The sequence below is a fragment of the Macaca thibetana genome, chromosome 1, assembly GCF_024542745.1.
Source record: "Macaca thibetana thibetana isolate TM-01 chromosome 1, ASM2454274v1, whole genome shotgun sequence".
NCBI lineage: Eukaryota > Metazoa > Chordata > Mammalia > Primates > Cercopithecidae > Macaca > Macaca thibetana.
Genome location: NC_065578.1, coordinates 152,666,136 through 152,685,356, shown reverse-complemented (window position 1 = coordinate 152,685,356; position 19,221 = coordinate 152,666,136). Strand labels below are relative to the sequence as shown.

At 41.4% G+C, this 19,221-nt stretch overlaps 2 protein-coding genes across 9 annotated transcripts in view; one reads left to right on the top strand and one right to left on the bottom strand.

The window, feature by feature from the left end:
* Window positions 1-19,221, bottom strand: part of LOC126948846 (cuticle collagen 2-like) — a 940,772-nt gene that overhangs the window by 218,510 nt on the left and 703,041 nt on the right. The gene's annotated exons all lie outside the window — the stretch shown is intronic.
* The window catches only part of HHAT (hedgehog acyltransferase), a 350,433-nt gene that overhangs the window by 120,609 nt on the left and 210,603 nt on the right, over window positions 1-19,221 (top strand). For all 7 annotated transcript variants that reach the window (XM_050781213.1, XM_050781243.1, XM_050781193.1 and 4 more), the window contains one exon: window positions 14,438-14,588. In XM_050781213.1, coding sequence (XP_050637170.1) covers window positions 14,438-14,588 — 151 coding nt within the window. The remainder of the gene's footprint in view (window positions 1-14,437; window positions 14,589-19,221) is intronic.

Below are 19,221 nucleotides of genomic sequence, written 5' to 3'. Positions count from 1 at the left end.
AAAAACTAGCAGGGCTTGATGGCAGGCACCTGCAATCCCAGCTTCTTGGGAGGCTGAGGGAGGAGAATTGCTTCAACCCGGGAGGCAGAGGTTGCAGTGAGCCAAGATTGCGCTGCTGCACTCAGCCTGGGCAACAGAGCAAGACTGCGTCTCGGGTGGGGGACAGGAAACAGTGAGAATATGGCTATTAAAGCTATTGGGAAGGGTGCCGACTAGGAAAAATATATGGGAGATCTGTATAGATCACTGGAGCCATGGAGACATCCTGCTTTTCAAACATTTCTTATGTGAAAGGGAAGATGTTCTGAGTGCAACTTTCCTATTCTGAAGAATTAAAAAATTATTTTGTATCTTTAAAAAAAATTTTTTTTTTCAGATGGAGTCTTGCTCTGTTGCCCAGGCTGTAGTGCAGTGGTATGAGCTGCCGTACCTGGCCATATCTTTTATAATTGGTACATTGTAAATCTTTTTTTTTTTTTTTTTTTACGAACTCCAAGGACTGTGACAATAGCAGAGGGCACATTTTATAATGAATCTACATATTAAATAAATATATAGATAAAATGTACAAACAGCTTTCCCCTGGAATGCTAGCAAATTTGAAAATTAGCTGAGGATTTATCTTTTGAGGGAGCTTTGATAACTGGCAGTAACTTTTTTTTCTTTTCTACTAATCCTTACCCGATGGAATAGGGTGGTGTTAAAAGTGTTTTGTTAAAATAGGTGTTAAAATAGGGTTTTGTTAAAAGTGTGGGCGGATCACGAGGTCAGGGGATCGAGACCATCCTGGTTAACACAGTGAAACCGCGTCTCTACTAAGAATACAAAAAATTATCTGGGCGTGGTGGTGGGCGCCTGTAGTCCCAGCTACTCGGGAGGCTGAGGCAGGAGAATGGCGGGAACCCAGAAGGCGGAGCTTGCAGTGAGCCGAGATCGCGCCACTGCACTCCAACCTGGGCGACAGAGTGAGACTCCGTCCCAAAAAAAAAAAAAAAAAATAGCGCTATTTGTAGAAGTATTTTAGCAGAACTCTGCAGAGAAGCTTGGAGCTTGGTTTCTCTAGTAGGGAGTATTAGGTTGGGTCTGGGTGATTGCTGATCTTCACTCTCAGGCTAGCAGAGCATTGTTTCTTTACAGTTAAGTTGTGCTTATCAAAATGATAGCAGTCTTTAGCTAATAAAATGAAAGGTCACTTCTGTGGCACAAGATTTCTCTTTGAAATTCCCTGCATGTTCTCTTTTCGGATAACTCAGTGATGGATGTCAGAATGAATTTGGAACATTACCTTTGAAATTCTGCCACAGAACAAACTGAGCGAGAAAGGTGACTTTTTTTCTTTTCTATACCTGAAAATCTGAAAATATTAGCGAAATTAGTATTTGGAAAATTAAAACAACAGAAAGGTAATCTCTATTTTTCCAAGAAAGCTGCTATTTACACTTTGAAATATCTTTTTATATTTATATTTATTTATTTAGAGACAGGGTCTCACCCTGTTACCTAGGCTGGGGTGCAGTGGTGCGACCATTGCTCAACATAGCCTTGAACTCTTGGGCTCTGGTGATCCTCCCACCTCAGCCTCCCAGGTAGCTATGACTATGGGCATGCATTACCATGCCTGGCTAATTTTTAAATTTTTTACAGAGACATGGTTTTGTGTGTCGCCCAGGCTGGTCTCCAACACTTGGTCTCCAGTGATCCTCCTGGCTCAGCCTCCCAAAACATGACATATCTTTTAAAAAATGGGGAAACAAGGTAGAGTGTGGATCTTCTAACTTAGGTCTCTAAAACTTGACTGGGCATAATTTTCTAGTACTTGTTTTATATATAGATTTCAGGTCTCTGGCTCAGATACTAAACAGAATCTTTCAAGGAGAGGCTAGGATTCTCTGTGATTATTATCCCGGAAGGTGTTTAGGACCAGATACATTTCAGAAGCGCTGTTGTAATTGCTAAAGATCATGGGGCATCTTGTTGTAGAAAGACATTCTTCTTCATAGGCTGCCAGTTCCCAGCGATCTAAGGACTGATAAGCTAATTCATTATTCTGATCCTTGACATTCTCCCCCTTCTCCCTCCCATCATTGGCCTCTCCATTTTTCTATTTTTCATGCTTTCTATGTACAAAGGCCAAGCAAGGAGGTGGGATTGTGCTGAGATAAGCCCATTTTGCTCATTGCCCCCTGCACATGCATTCAGTGGGTGGTGAGGAGGAAGTTGAATATTCAGGATTGAGGTGGGGGCTCTCAATGCCTCCCCTTTTAGAATATTGTATTCTGGAAAATTAAAAGCGAAAATGTAGAATTAACCCTAATGTATTCATCACCCAGGTTCAACAATTATCAACTCCTGGCCAATTTTCTTTCATCTGTACTCTCTCCCGTATTGTTTTAAAGCAAATCCCAGACATCTTATTACCTGTAAATATTTCAGTAGTATCTCTAAAAGATAAGAACTCTTACATTCTTTTGAACTTCAGAATCTTCTAAGAAAACAGAATATGGCAGAGTGGAGCTTTACCCTAACTAGGCAAAGCCTAGGATTAACGGGAGCAAAGACAGTGACTTGAGGTTTTTCTTTAAAAGAACTCAAAAAGGTAACATTTCTTCAATTCATTATTGAGTGGTGCTTCTCTATGGTAAATCCATGGTAAATCCAGGTATGTGAGTTTATGGGAGAAAAGAGCTTTAGCAAGGGATTTGAGAGTGAGCGAGGAGGTAGAAAAGTGAAAATAATTGAAAGTTACATGGCAAAGTTTATAATAAAGCTTTGTGAAATGTACATTAGAGTCCTTTTTAAACACTTAACTGTTCACTGATTGGAGATTAAAAACCTGTCTAAGTGTAAGTAATCAGTTTTTTAGCTCAGTGTTTAAGTACTAACTGTTGTTGATATAACGCCTGTGCACCTATCTAAATGGTGATGAAATGCCAGCAAAGTTATCCATTTGCTTTTTCTCATTCTACAACATAACAGTGAGAGGAAAGAGATAAGACATTTGACATCTGATATTTGTTTTGAAAGCTGGGGAGACAAACATATATTAGTTAGCATAATATTCCTTTCTTTTTCCACTCTTTTGAGGAATTAAACATTCTAAGGTTTGTTAAGATACAGTAGAAAGATTTTTAATAAGTTTTCTCCTTGGATTAGAATCCTGAGGTTATTTAAAATTAATGCAGTGTGAACCTAAAGCTACTCTGGGATTTACTACTCTGGAACTTGACTGTTCAATTACAGATATTCTATGTAGTGTGAAGATAATTTCATGGTGCATGCTTGCAGAATGGAAGAGATGCCTGCTTGATGTGCTGTTATAAATATATACTGAAATGTAGCAAGTTGCAGCACGGTTATTTAAAATACCAACTATTCTCTGCCTTCCCTTTCCCCCTTTATCTCCTTCCCCCATAGTCCCCTCAGAATACCATGATCTTTGTTCATTCTTACCTAACTCATTGTTGTGCTCAGGTAACTTGGTGTACATATAACTTCTTAGATGCAGAAAATAGCTGCATCTAAGAAAATAGCTGCATCAAAGTATCCAACAAATTCAGATTTCCATACGTCAACTTTTAAGCCAAGTTGACGTATGGAAATCTGAATTTGTTGGATACTTTGGTGGGGGGGGCAATTATTTGCTTTCTGAAGATATTCTTTACTTTTTTGAAGGATTTGCAATAGAATCCTTTAATTAGTGGTTAATTTTCAATTCATTCTGCACATAGATTTTACAGAGCACTTCTTTTAGGCAAAGTGAGTGATTGTATTAGTTTGTTTTCATGCAGCTGATAAAGACATACCCGAAACTGGGAACAAAAAGAGGTTTAATTAGACTTACAGTTTCACATGGCTGGGAAGGCCTCAGAATCACCACGGGAGGCAAAAGGTACTTCTTACATGGTGGTGACAAGAGAGAAATGAGGAAGAAGCAAAAGCGGAAACCCCTGATAGACCCATCAGATCTCATGAGACTTACTCACTATCACGAGAATAGCACAGGAAAGACTAGCCCCGATGATTCAATTACCTCCCTGCTCCTGGGTACCTCCCACTACGCATGGGAATTCTGGGAGATACAATTCAAGTGGAGATTTGGGTGGGGACACAGCCAAACCATATCATGGACTCTGCCTGAAAATGTGCTTTTTAGAACTGTCAGGACATTTTGCCCTGTATAAAGCTCCCTTCTTGTCCCACATTATTTCATTAAGTCTTGCCTGGCTGTGTGTGTGGAGTATTACTTTGCTTCTGCTGTGTGGAATCTTCCCTGCATTTCTTGAATCAAGTACAAGATGATGTCATAGGTGGTATCCTGAGGAACAAGATGGGCAAATAGGATTTAATATTCTACCTAGGTAAATTGTCTCCTCCAGCAACACATCTTTTCTTTAAAGAGGGGCATTTTGGTGATTTGAACCCGTTAAGAAATTTTCCAAAACTAGGATTTTCCATGTCTAACATGTTCAAAGAATAGTCACTCTGGGAAGTAAACTCTCTCTTGGGTTTCCAAGTTAGTAACCACTCATTGTGACCTTGAGAGGATCAGTTTGGTGTTAAAGAAAAAGAAGAAACAGTTACCTGGGAGAGTGTTAGTTCATGGTTGACCAGTGTAGAGCCCTTTCTACAGATCACTGGCTCCTCTCATTTAAGGACAAAGCAAGGGAGAATGATGGGAGGCCAGGAGACAATTTGGATGCAGCTGTGGAAGCCCTTTTTGGGGCTGACTCTTGACCTTGACAGAGATCACCTCTGGGAGCGGCTGAAAGGCTTCCTGAGCTTGATGGTCCTTGGCACACTAAGTGCCTGTCGTCTTGTCCCTGTCTTTCACATCACCTGTCCTTTATAGCAGAAAAAGGTATCTCTTATTGTGCCTGTGCTTCTTTGACCTGGTATTAGCTTGAAACAACTCAAAGAGCAAATCTGTTCACCTAGAGTTGCTCACCACAATGCGCCACCCCCTCATTTGATCTCAAATACCTTTGCATACATTGTGCTGCTTGAGGCTGGATTTTCTGAGGACCTTTAGAGCTCCTTCCCTGTGTTTTTTTGGTTCATTTGTTTTTTTTTTTTCCCTGCTTGAAATAACCTCTGTCGGCTCCCTTTAATAACTCCCTGGTCAGCTTCACACAGGCTCTGTTCCACGTCTGGCCTCAGAGTTGCGTGTGAATCTAGTAAACATGGTGACTTGGAGACAGCTGACCCGATTCAAGTTACGACCCTGCCACTTGTTAGTGTGTGATCTTAGGCAAATGTTGTAACCTTTCTGTGTCCAAGTTTCCATCTGTAAAATGGGGAGTAATAGTAGTTCTTACCACAGAGAGAATGGAGCAAACACTTGTTTCTCCACCCTTAGTTTAAGAAATAAAATATTACAACATAGTTGAAGCCTGATTGGGTTCCCTCCTGATTGTGTTTCCCACCCTGCCCCTAAATGGCAGCCACTATCCTGAATTTGGTATTTTTATTCTTCTACATCTGTTTATGCTTTTACTGTTTGTGTGACTATTGTTTTACGTGGATATTGGTAAATAATAAGACCCGTGAGAGACGAGATGGAACTGTCTGAGAAGCCACGTGTGAAGGGTGTGTAGATCCCACTCTAGCAATTTGTGGGGGGAGGAGAGTGCAAAACTCTGCCATAGCTCTCATCAGGAGAGCACCAGGTTTTGGCGTTGTCCCCTTCTGTTTGGCTGCTGTCCCTCCAGGTCTGTTGATGCACCCAAGGGGCACAGCCTGGCCTCTTTGTAGTGTTTTGTGCGTTCACGCAGAAAGGAATTATGCAGCCAGAAGTTTATAGCCCCAAACCACTCTCCAACCCACTCTAGTCTGTTCTTGCTTCATTTTACCAATGTCTGCTTTGTTTGTTCCTAGTTTTACGGATGTGATTAATGTTCCTCCCGCCTCTGACTTGTTGCCTTTTTTCCCCTTTCTGTCTCCCCTCCCTCCCTGGTTTGGTCTTACTTACTCTGAACACTCAGTCTTTGCATTTCCTAGAAGCAGCCCTGAAGCCTCTTCTGTGAACTACTCACCAGCCGGATGCAGCCGGGGTCCTGGGACCACCCCCTTTTTGAGCACCAGAGGGTCCACTACCGGGTGTGCATGGCCTTGCCATCAACATGCACAGCCAATTGTTTAGAGCATATTATTGCTGTACTATGAGTAGGGGATTTTGTGATATAGACCGTGCACAGTCAGGTAGATTACAGGTGTTCCCCTTAGTCAGAGATTCAGCTCAGGATCTCTTAGTGGATGAGTCTGAGCTACTGGTTTCTGACTGTTTCTCCTTCAGCAGGCCAGTGACACTGTTGAGCTCAGAAGTGGGGACACTAGCTTATTCCTGGTGGGGCTGCCTCTAGCTCTAGAGGTTTAGGTTGAATTGAAATGACACCAGTTGCTATAGTCATTCATTTCCAGAAATCAATGCTAGAGATGACTGAATTCCTTTTGCTTCTTTGGCCCCTCTGGCTGGCCAGGCTTCACACGAGGTGTCCCCGGTGCCTCTCCCCTACACGCTGCTCTTCCTTCTGGGCTCTAGCACTTGCTGCCCTGGAGTATATGGCAGCCATTCCTCAGTTCGGCCCATGACCTCACTCCCTTCCCTGACCAGTCACATTTACTGACTTTGGTTTTCTGGGTGCTGATCCATCTCCTCCTGACCAAGCACATTACAGAACTCCTGTGGGGCAATAGCTACCTTTTGTTCAGTGTGTCTACAGAGCCATCATGATGACTCTCAGCACTGGTGTTGACCACCTCAGGACATTAGCTTCTCTTCTTCCTTCACCCCTGGCTGGGAGAGAAAATCTCCAAGTGTCTGTTGTGGCACTTCTACCTTATGTTGAAGTTCCTGGTCTGTACTCTTCTTGATTCATCTTTATATTTCCAGTACTTACCCCAGATCTTATATATAAGAGGTTCTTATAAATAACCTCATATGAGAAAAAACTTATTTAAAAAAAATGTAATGTTCTTGAAGCTACAAAGCTTTTTTTAAAAATTATTCTTCTTATTATTATTTTTTGAGACGGAGTCTCGCTCTGTCACCCAGGCTGGAGTGCAGTGGCCGGATCTCGGCTCACTGCAAGCTCCGCCTCCTGGGTTTATGCCATTCTTCTGCCTCAGCCTCCCGAGTAGCTGGGACTACAGGCACCTGCCACCTCGCCTGGCTAGTTTTTTGTATTTTTTAGTAGAGATGGGGTGAAGCTACAAAGCTTTAATCACAAAGTTAAGCAAAATCTAGCGTAGGTTTGATGTGTACAAAGTAAAAGTTATTAGAGGGACTTGGAGCAGAAAATGTCCAGATGAGAGGTCAGGCCATGGACTGATGCAGGAACCCAGGACAGGCTGGAGATGAGAGCATGGAGAGAGTCGGGGGGCACAAGCTAGTAAGGCAGCTTCCTGAAGCTGAGGGAAGTGAATTTTCATGAGGCAGTTGCTGAGTTGTTCTCCAGGTCTGTGGGGGAATTAACAATTCACAAGGTGATCTCATACAACTCAGACCCTTGTGTTTACCCCCGGGAAGATCTTCTGATCATTAACAAGGTTCATTGGATGCGCTACTCTGTATTGTGTGCCTGCTGCTTGGAGGTCCTGATGTTCAGCCATGTGGGGATGGCCTCTGGATATCCTGTAATCTGGTAGACAGTATCAGCAAGTGCAAAAAGACCTGTAAGATAATGAGTAGTAGAAATGTTAGTTGCACTTCCTCATATGTGGTACAGATAATAGAACACTAGAATTGAAATCATATGAGTAAAGCATTTTTTAAAAATCTAAAAATTTGTATGTAGAGAAGGTACTTTTGGAAGCTTGGCATTTGGAGAAGATGCCGTTGATTTTGGAGCCAAAAGACCTGGGTTAAAGTCCCAACTGTGGATTGACTTTGAGGCTTGCGAAGGTCACTTAATCCTTATCAGTCTTTGCATTCTAATATGATATATGGGGGCAATACTTGTGGGATAGGGTGGTAAAAATTAACAGTGGGATAATGGACATGAAAGTGCATTCATTCTTTCATCCCATTCATTCATTCAGCAAATACTCATTGCTCATTTTGTGTTATGTGCCAGGCACTGGTTGGTGCTAAGGAGATGGAATTAAAGAAGATAGCTGTGATCTTTGCCCTTCAGATCTTATTGATAACTAGACTTTACAGAAAGCTGAACCACATTATGTACTGGGAAAATACTGTGTGACTATTTCAGCTGGGGCAGTTAGAAAAACTTTAAGAAATAATCGCACTTAGATGCGTAATGGCAGTTTAAGGGTAACTCTACCCTTAAACTTAGGTAGAATTTTGACAGACAAAATGGAGGAAGGGAACCTCTAGGCAGAGAAAAGAGTGTGAGCAAAGAGAAAGTGAAGGAGAGAATTGGATAAAATGAGTGGTTCAATGAGGACAGGAATGTCAGGGCAGGAAAAATAGGTTGGGCCTGGCCTTGGCTTCTCCTTCCCATTCCCTCCACCTTTCAACGTGAGATTTTTAGCCACTCATTTGTGGACTAGAGCCGAGAGAAGGGTGATCAGCCAGATGGGATCCAGTCACTAGCTTCTTCATTTTTAGTTAAAATTATGACAAGTCAAGATTAAACACAAAGAAGGGCTGGGTAGGTATGTATGTCAATCTGGGAAGAACTAAATTCCAGGGGAGCTAGTTGGGATCTTTTCTCAGCCCTCCTAGAACTCTTATAGAATTTGACATTCGTCTCCTTTTGTCTTGAAAATCTGTGCCATTTACAGTTTTCAAGGGGAGAAAGCTAAATTCTGTTTCAGACGAGTTGAGTTTCAAGATGGCCCAATTAGAGGTGGCCTGCTGTTAGGCAGAATTAACTACACATTTAGTAACTTCAAGGCAGTAGCTGACATAGTGCTGGGACTTCTTTCTCTCCTTTTCACCAATGTTCTTGATACTGGGAATACAATATCTAAGGTCCCAAACCTACAGAAGACTCGTTGATTTGGTGGCAGGTCTGAACTTCAGTAGAGATTTAAAAATCCTCAGAGCTGACTGTATGCACTTCCCGGAAGTACTGTGATACAGTTTGTCTACCTACTGTAGTATAAGGGGAATTTTTCATTCAGTTACTTCTTAAGGAAATGCTTATCAAACATCAACCATATGGCAAATATTAGGTGCTGGGAATGCAAGAGGTATAAGACACCATTCCTGATCTTAAGGAACCTATAGTCTTAAGCTATACACACATGTATACAACTGTGGTCTGATAGGATAAGGACAGACAGATCATAAGAAGGGAGTATGATGAGAGCCCAAGAGGAAGCAGAGTGGCTGCTTAGCTGACCTCCTCACCCCCTTCAAGTTTTGCTCAAATGTCCTTGTTTTGATGAAGACCACCCCACTCTCCTTTTAAAAAGGGCAGCATCAGCCACCTCAGCACTTCAGAGCTCCCTCACCCTATTCTACGGTTTTGCTTTTTCCATTACATTTATTGTCCTCTGTCTCAGTTGGCTGTTGCTGAATAACAAACCATCTCCAAACTTACCAGCTTAAAACAATGATTGCCTCTGTCTCCCTGTTCTGTTGGTTGACTGTACTTGGCTGGGTAGTTCTTGCTTGGGGTCTCTCCTATAGTTGCAGTCAGACATCAGCCAGGGTTGCCGTCTTTCAAAGGTGTAACTGGGCAGGATGTCCAAGAGGTTTTCTCACATGGCTGGCCATTCAGGCTGCTGTCAGCTGGGAGCTCAGCTGATGCTGTTCCCCAGAATATCTTCATGTGGCCGCTCTGTGTGGCTTGGCCTTCTTTATATGACAACTGGGTTCTAAGAGGTACTATTCAAAGATTGAGCATTCCAAGGGGCAGGAAGTGGAAGGTGTCCGGCCAGTGGCAGACCACGCTTGGAATTAGAACAACATCACTTCTTCTGTATCTGTTGGTCCTAGGACCTGCCCAGATTTACTCTTGATGGGGGAGTGGCAAGGTCACATTGCAGAAGACCATATGGGATGAAAGATACAGTTGCAGCCATCGTCAGGAAGTCATTCTGTCATACTTCCTAAAAAGTTTATAAAGTTTATTTTTATGTCTATTTTTTTGTTGACTCTTGCTAGGGTATAAGCCCCATGAGAGCAGGAGTATCCACTGATGCATTCCAAGCACCTAGAACCATGCTTGGCACATATGTACACAATGAATGTTTGTTATATGTGCAATGAATGGTGTCTGATCCTCTGTGTTTAGGTTGTTGCCTGTCCTCGGGGTGTGAGTATTAATCTCACTCCTAATTTACATTCTTTTCTCTTTCAACAGACCGTAACACTCCATAAGGGCTGTTATCATGCCTTTTTATTCACCACCATATTGCTCAGTGCCTGGCAAGGAGCTGATGTTCAATAACTGTATGTTAAATGAATGAGATGAGACCATATTTGAGCTGGGATCTGAAGGATACATAGTATTTTGCCAAGAAAAGAAGGAGGGGTAGGGCACAGAGGCAGAAGAAAATACTGTGTGGCAAAAGAGAAGGATAAATGAGACTGCAGTGAAACTGTGAATCCCCTGAGGCTAGGTCCCACCGATTTGACCTCTGGTCTATTTCTCATAGGACATAACTGGTGATTCCATTAGTCATACCCTCTGCACATGCTTGTTGAATGAATGTCAAAGGAGTGTGTAATACATGAACTCATATATGGCTTTTTTTTGTGGGGGAAGAAGTTGGGTTAGATAAAGTCATAACTCTTGCTAATTGAGAAAATCTTACATATACAAACCCAGAAATATTTGTTAAAGTATTGAAAAATAGTAAAATGTAATTTTTTTGAGCATAACGAAGCTAGTTCAATTTATGTCAAATAACTTGCAATCAGAGTAGAGTCATTTATAGTCTTATGTTGCCTTCCTGCCTATTGTATGCCCAAGAGAATGCAACAAGATATTTAGGGTCAACCCTGAAACGTAGACCAAATCTTACAAGGGAAAGAGACTAATTTTTAGGTCAAGGGGAAAGAAGAGTGAGCCATGCATTTTTCTTTTTTCTTTTTTTTTTTTCTTTTTCTTTTTTGGGACAGAGTCTCACCCTGTCACCAGGCTGGAGTGCAGTGGCACGATCTTGGCTCACTGCAGTCTTCGCCTCCCAGGTTCAAGCGATTCCACTGCCTCAACCTGGAATCGCTTGAACTGAGTAGCTGGGAGTACAAGCATGCACCACCACGCCCAACGAATTTTTTGTGTTTACTTAGTAGAGACGTGGCTTCACCATGTTGGCCAGGATGGTCTCGATCTCCTGAACTCGTGATCCACCTGCCTCAGCCTCCCAAAGTGCTGGGACTACAGGCATGAGCCACCGTGCCTGGCCAAGCCATGCATTTTTCAAAGGGATAATGAAAATCAACAGCAAGACAGCAGAGTAGTGAAATCCACGGTGCAAACCCAATTTTTAAAGAAAATTAACACACAAATTATTATTTGTAATTTAATCTTTAAATTTAATATTGTTTTAAAAATCATTATGTGTCTTTTATTATATAAGCTAGTAAACCAGATATTAAAATTTCAAGGAAAAAAATCTATTTAAGCCTTTCATATCTTAAGTCATAAGAAATATTCAGTGACAGGAAAATAGAACACTTGTATGACTTCTTTTTTTTAAAATATTATAAAAATGTATTTAATCATATTGTTGGTTATCTGGTTAACTTTTCTCTATATCTTTTTTTAAGTTCTAGGGTACATGTGCACAACGTGCAGGTTTGTTACATATGTATACATGCTTTCCATTCACATAGCACTTTAAGAAAACCCAAATCAAGCCCAATTACCTTATCTTTAATTATATTTAGCAGTAGAGTTTATTAAACATCTATGCAAAATCAGTCTTTTCCTTAGCCCAGTTCTGTGTGAAAGTACTAACAAATAGTGAATATTTTGTACACACAGTGACTCATAAAAACGTAGACTCAGCCGTAGATTTTAATTTATATGCCTTGGATCTGACAAATGTACAAAAATAGTGTAAAAAATAAAGCAATACTTGAGACATGAAGCAACCCATTTTTCCTGATCTGGCATCCTGTTAGCAGGGAGGAGAAGTCTGTGATGCTTCATATACATAAGAGCTTGGCATGGCCTTAACCATGCATACTCTTCCATAGGTCCATTGTTGCCTTCAGTTTTCAGGTGGATTATTTTCAGCTCTGGAAGCATTGTACCCTTTAATCAGTCATTCTTACGTATGTGTCCTGCCATCTCTAGTTGTGGAATTTTTCTGGCTAGAGCCTAGTGGTTCATTTTGCATGAGTTGCGAGCCTCCCTCATTGCCATCTCAGCCAGTGAGACTGATTTGTCACCCAGAGTGATCACATGCCCTTCAAGTATTTTATGATAGTATTGCTAGGACATATGTCTCACTTCTTGCTGAACGTGTGGTGTATGCCTATATTCACCTGTATGTATACATATATATTCACACACATATATCAGATTTGTTTTCCTGACTCTTACCAGGCACATCCAAGAATGCTGAAAGTTTATCCCTAGCCCTTCAGCAAGTATGACTGTAGTCTGATTTTCAAAAGTCTGAAGAACCTGTTTGATCACTTCTGAATGGGAACGAGACACAGCGGTTCCCAGGGGTTTCTCCTTGTAGGATGTATGACTTTCACATTTGAAACACCACCTGCCATCACCCAAACTGTATATTCAGAAAGTGGCTTATGTTTTTCTTCTGGCACCAGGGTTACCATTTATAGCCACACACTCGATAATAGTGACATTCTTTCAAAGATCATAGTGGGGCATCAAAGAGGACAGACGGTGGTATTTTCTGCTAGTACCTCTCTGAAGCTTGGTTATTTCCTTCAGAATATCCCAGAAGATAACCTGGTCTGCCACACCGACATGTCCTGCAGTAATTTTCTGCACAGTGGGGAGGGCAATCTTGAGGTGACAGAGCGTGTGACCATTTATCATCTTCCCTGGGGGTTCCTTCTGGGCTTGGCCTGTGGTCTTCTCCTTGTGGGCACTGCTCTGGCGGACCCACTGCCTCCTTACTCCGCTAGACCTCAGGCCTTCATGTGAGTTTTCCTTTTTTTTTTTTTCCAAAGAGCTTTATTGGAAGATAGCTCACATACCATAAAATCCACCCCTTTAAAGGGTACAGTTCAGTGACTTTTAGTATATTCACAGATATGATTCACCTATCACCACCACCAGTTTTAGAATATTTTCATCGCCTTGAAAAGAAACCCCACCTTTTATTAATTGCTGCCACTTCTCCCCAAGAAACCACTAATCTACTTTGTCTCTATAGATTTCCCTATTCTGGGCCTTCATATGAATGGAATAATACAATATGTGGTCTTTTGTGACTGGCTTGTTTCACTCAGCTTCATGTTTTCAGGGTTCATCCACATTGTGGCATTTATCAGTACTTCATTCCTTTTTATGGTGGGAAGTTATTCTGTTGTATAGACAGACCACACTGTGTTTATCCATTCATCTGCTGATGGATGTTTAGGTGGTCTCCTCTTTTGGCTATTGTGAATAATGCTGCTCTGTACATTGGGGTACATGTTTTTGTGTGAACATATGTTTTGTGTGAACATTTCGTTTCTCTTAGGTATATAACAAGGAGTGGAGTTGCTGGGTCATGTGTAACTCTGCTTAATCATTTGGGGAACCACCAGACTGTTTTCCAAAGCAGCTGCCTCGCTCTGCATTCCCAGCAGCTGTGCCTGGTGGTTCCAGTTTCTCCAGATCTCCATCAACACTTGCTGATCTGACCTTTCGATTCTAGTTATCCTAGTGGGTATAGACTCGTGTAGGTTTTCTTTTTTAACTTTGAACTTTTGGGTGTGCATTGTGGATGCATGTATGTATGAGGTATGGGAGATACAGCAAACAGGCATATGATGCATAATGATCGATACAGGCATTCAGTGTATAATAATCACATCAGGGTAAATAGGGTATCCATTACCTCAAGCATTTATCCTTTGTGTTAAAAATAACCCAATTATATTTTTCTAGTTATTTTAAAATGTGTAATTAATTATTGACCAAAGTTAACCTGTTATTCGGCCAAATACTAGATCTTATTCTTTTTTTTTTTTTTTTTTTTTTTGTACCCATTATCACGTAGGTTTTGAAAGATTTTGGAAGGATTTTCCTCTTTGTAATAGTTTTTTAATGCACTGTACACATTTTGGGCATTCTCTTTCCTAGTATCTGTAAAAGCATGACTGCTAAGAGGTCCTCTTGCCTGTCACAATAATGAAATTTCATTTTTTGTTAATCGAAAATGGTTTTCATTGAAGAAAACCAATGTGGGATACTTTTGTAAAATGTGCAAGTGGAAGGGAGGAAGGGGTGGGTGGAGAAGCGAGGCAGTTGGCATAGCTCCTGGGGTGTTGGTCTCCTCCAGGAAGCTGCTGTGACTCTCATCCGTGTGTCTGACCGGCCTGTTTGCCTTTCAGGAGGACTGGCGTTAGCCCAGGTGCTCTTTTTCTACGTGAAGTACTTGGTGCTCTTTGGCGTGCCGGCTCTGCTCATGCGCCTGGATGGACTCACTCCGCCCGCCCTCCCTCGCTGCGTGAGCACCATGTTCAGTTTCACCGGGATGTGGAGGTCAGGCGCTGGGTTTGCTAAAGTTGGTCAGGCTTGTCCAGTGGGAGGAGCACGGCTGGACAGGCCTCAAAGGGTTCGGGCTACTGTCCTCTCCCTGTCTCTCGCTCAAGCTGCATTTGGCATCCGTTTCTTCATCCTACTAACAGGATGACTAATCCATGCTTTCTGGGTCTCTCACAATTATGATTAGTCTATGTAGATAGGTGAGATAAGAAAGTTTCTTTCTGAGTCTGTGTACTGGTGCACAAAGGGTTATGTTTGAAGTAGTTTCTTACTAACTTGGGAAAGGCTACTGTATCTTCATTTTTTAATTGCTTTCTCTTTTTCTTGAAAATGACATCAGTATATGTGAGACTGTTAAGAAAAAAAGACTCAGGATAATAGGTTAGGCCAGTGTTGCAGCATACTATTTATAAATGTCTCTAAGTTTCATTTTTCTTATTTCTTAAACGGTAGTCAAGGTAATCTCTGTCTCAAGGAGTTGTTTTGAAGATTAAATAACCTAATGTGTGTAGAGCAGGTGGTATAACATAGATGTTTACTAATGTTAGCTTTAACACTTGTGTTATTCTTATGCTCAGTGAACGTGATAGACAGATACTTTTTTCTGAAATTTTCTTACTTTTCTAGATTTTGACCCATAGTCTTATGGTTGGTGTGGAGTCTTTTTGTCCTTAGTCCTTCTGCCATTTCAGATTGTTGTTTTCAATGTGATGGACTTGTTGCTGTGTTCCTCTTATCACTTCCAGAGTGTAATAAGTGACAGGATTGTGTTTGCAATGGGAAACCTAATGGAAGAACCTCAGGGTCAGCACTGGCACAACCATGGGAGTCGGTGCCTGATTCATGTGGCTCATTCCTTTTTATTTTTTAATTTTTGAGACAAGTTCTCGCTATGTTTCCCAGGCTAGTCTCAAACTCTGGGCTAGATCCTTCCACCTCAGCTCCCCCAGTAGCTGGGATTACAGGCTTATTCATTCTTAAATTTCGTCTCTGTAGGCAAAAAAACCCAAGACACAGGTAGGGAAAGAGCTCAATAAATACTGCCACATCTAATGTTGCTGTTCAAAAGGAGGTGGGTAGCACTCAACATCCTGATTTTTCATAGTAACTTATTACAGATGCTGAATTTATCAGAGCCTCTCTAAATACATTTTATTTTTGGTCCAGCTTGCTTCTTGGAGTAAGAAATTTCCTATGGTGATTGCAAGGAATGTCGAGTAGTTACTTTGATTTGTCCTTACTTCATCAAATATCACAGGTTGCCCTGTTTTCATGGCAAGATTGGGGAATGTTGGCAAAGAGGTACTCTCTAACTAGAAAGCCAGGGAATGGTTTTTGTTGAAAAGGTGACGCTGGTTGGAAGGCTCTGTTAACTTTTGATTTACTCATCAAAGTCACTTACTGAGTCAATGTGTTGGGACCCAGCATGATTTGGGAACATGTCACAAGTATCTGGTGTGAACCTTGCACAGTCCCTGTGCCTACTCAGTGTGAATGCTTGTACTGTTGCATTTCTTGGGAAGCACATTCCCCTAAAAGGCTTCTCCCGTATTGGCTGGCATGATAAAACCATAACTCCCTGGCATGCATGCTGGTTTCTGGGCCCATGTCCATAAATACCAACCCATTATGTCACCAGAGGCAATTTTGGCAGTTGACTACATTTCATACTCAAAATGGTTGTCTTCTTGTCCTTTATTTTAATATTTTTTTTTTTGTCCAAGGAAGACCTTCAGCTCTATATCAACCACAGAGGTGGAGAGAACATGTCTGTCCAGACCGTTGTCACTGTCTTGATTAGAACTAGACTCACATAGTTGAGACCCCAGGCTGCTGAGACACTCTCCCCTCACTCAGTTAAAGTTTTAAGACAAATGTGGACAAGAGTAGTAATGAAAAGTTATTCTGAGGAGGAAGCTCTGGGGTGACCCCTTGGAGTGATGTGGTTCTAAAAAGAGGTGTTTCTGAGGGCATGTGACAAAATAACAAAGAGGGCCTTTCCTGGGAGTGACCTAGACTTTTATCCTGGCTTCTTTAGCATGCATAGGTGTAGGTTTTCCTCTCCACATTTTTAGGTTTCTTGAAGGATTTTCTGGGCTGCTAATTATACTTAGAAACACACAGGTCTTTGTACAGAATGGCCATTTCATACTAAGTAGTTAAATTTAGGTATGGAGATGAACTTTTTCTGAGATTCAGTGTACAATGTAAGACTCAGAAGTAGTTTTTTAATTGAAAAAAAAAATAGAATAACAATTAGAGTGTCTCTTTTGTGTGATTTGCAGATGCTCCTTTACTAGTAGGAGGAGGTTGACCATGTTGCATGTTCGGTATCTGGTAGCATAACCCTGACACTGGTCTTGGTCTCATTCTCTAACTGTTCTCTTTAAGAATGCTTGTTAAAGGAAACTAGGTTTTGAATTTGTAATTTCTATTAACAGCTAACCTTACTTTTTCTGGGCCATCTGTTGAAGTATTGCTGCGGACAGGGAATGGCTCTCTTCCTGAATTTAGGTTTGAGAAGAATTTAATCATGAGCAGATGTGAACGCTGGTGATGCAAATTATTCTGCTGGGTCATGTCAGCTATTCACATGGCGACGTAAAGGGTACGGTGGATGGGAAGTGGAGAGAAGAATCTCCAGAGATGATTTAATGGTTACCTGAACTTCTCAGAGATCTACACTGAATGAGATTTAGAACTGCTGATAGAGGAATATTTAGCCCCCCCCATTTTAATGGAGCCATACCCTCCTGAACACCATGCTGACTGATTGCATCATCTTTCAGCCTACTTAGCATTGAGAGACTTGAAGTCAGCAGCCTGCCATATCAGAGGAATATGAGCTCTACATCATAGAAAAGATAAAATTGGCCATTACCAGAGACATAATCTTCCTTGCCATGCTAGTTCAAATTGACTGTGAAAAATTGCAATTCACCAAGAAGGCCCAAACCTGAAAGTTAGGACCTGATGGGTTTGTTTTTCTTTCCTCGTAAACCTTCTCTTTCATATAATTTCTGCTCAGATTATTTACAGATATAATAAGACTCCAAGGAGTACATGTATTCCCACTTGCATGATTTTTCCATGGTCTTATGGACCTGAGAAAATGATAATTTTCTGCTTAATTTTTGGATTTCACATTTTAATTTAGATGGGCTGAGATCTGTAATGAGCATTTTTTGCCAGGAGTCATTAAAGATGACATTGCATGTCTAAGGCTCCAAATAAGAGATCTGATCCTATTTTTGTGATTTGATTTCTAGCTGTGGAAGCAAAGTGATAGAATTTCCCATGGTGGCTGGTGAGTTATGGGTCAGTTTCAATTATTTCAGGAATCCTGCACAGCTTGCCCTCTGCATTTCTTGAATTATGATGCTTTCAGGTGTTCAGAGGCAAACTCATGCATCATTGCTTATCCCAGGGGGATCTGGGTGCTGTTGGTGGCTGCTAGACCTTAATACATAGGAGTATCTTTAGGCTGGGGATGAGGAGGAATCTGAGCACCTTCTTTTAGTCAGGTAGATTGCGTGGGCTGTTAGGTCAATAGAAGAATTTAGGTCCCTAGGTAGAGAGTTGGTCCAGCATGTTAGATGATAAATCAGCTCTACAAACTGCTGGCTTTGCATTAGTACTGCCTTTGAATCATGCTTAACCACCAGTTGCAGGGCAGGATGGCGGGCATGGAGTTGGTGAAATATTTTATCATGTCTACCGACATTGTTGGGTAGAAAGCTGGAATAGGGTGAGCATAAATAAGAAAAGGTCAAATAGGTGCTGTTAATAAAAGATTGCTTTTTTGGGCAGCGATCTATTGACTAAGAGCTGGCTACCTACTAGTTATGTGACTTTGGACAAATAATTTAAATTCTCTGGGTCAGTCTTTTAATCTCTAATAGGAGAATAGTACTACTTTGCCTCATAGGGGTGCTATGAGGATTGAGCGAGCTTGGCATATAGTAGGTCCTCAGGAAGGGGTAGTTTCTTAGTACTTTTTTTTTTGCTTGAAAATAAAACAAAGCCAGAGGTGACCGAGAGGTCCACCTGCTAATGGACTGGGGTAGGGAGGCAGGGAGCAGTGATGGGACTGGCCGATGGAAGGCTAAATTTCAGCTCTGCGCCGGAGATGTGATGATTCAGAGACAGAGACTACGGTGGAAGCAGTACGGGCTGGACCTTCAGAGGAGGGGCCTTGGTCTTGTCATTTTTGTCTGCTTCCTTATGTGAGAGGAAGACTGAGGTGTTGGATGAAAAGACTAGGAACAGCATCTTGTCACTAGACAATGCCTGTGTTCCCATCTACTTGTCTGTTAGCCCCAGCCACATTGAAGGGAGATGACCACCAGGATCCCTGTGCTAAAGTACAACCACCCCCACAAATCTCCTTATTCCTCAGTTTCTTGAGGCATTAAAATGGGGCTGATCATAGTACTCATCTCACTGGATTGTTGTAAGGGTTAGGTAAGATCATATACTAAAGCACTGGATACACTGCAGGCAAGCTGCAGACACCAAAATATAAGTGATTAACTAATCATTATATAATTATATAAATAATGATTAATAATCATTACAAATAGAGTAAAACTTATACCGTTTGTTCGTTTGTAGTTTATTTATGAGACAG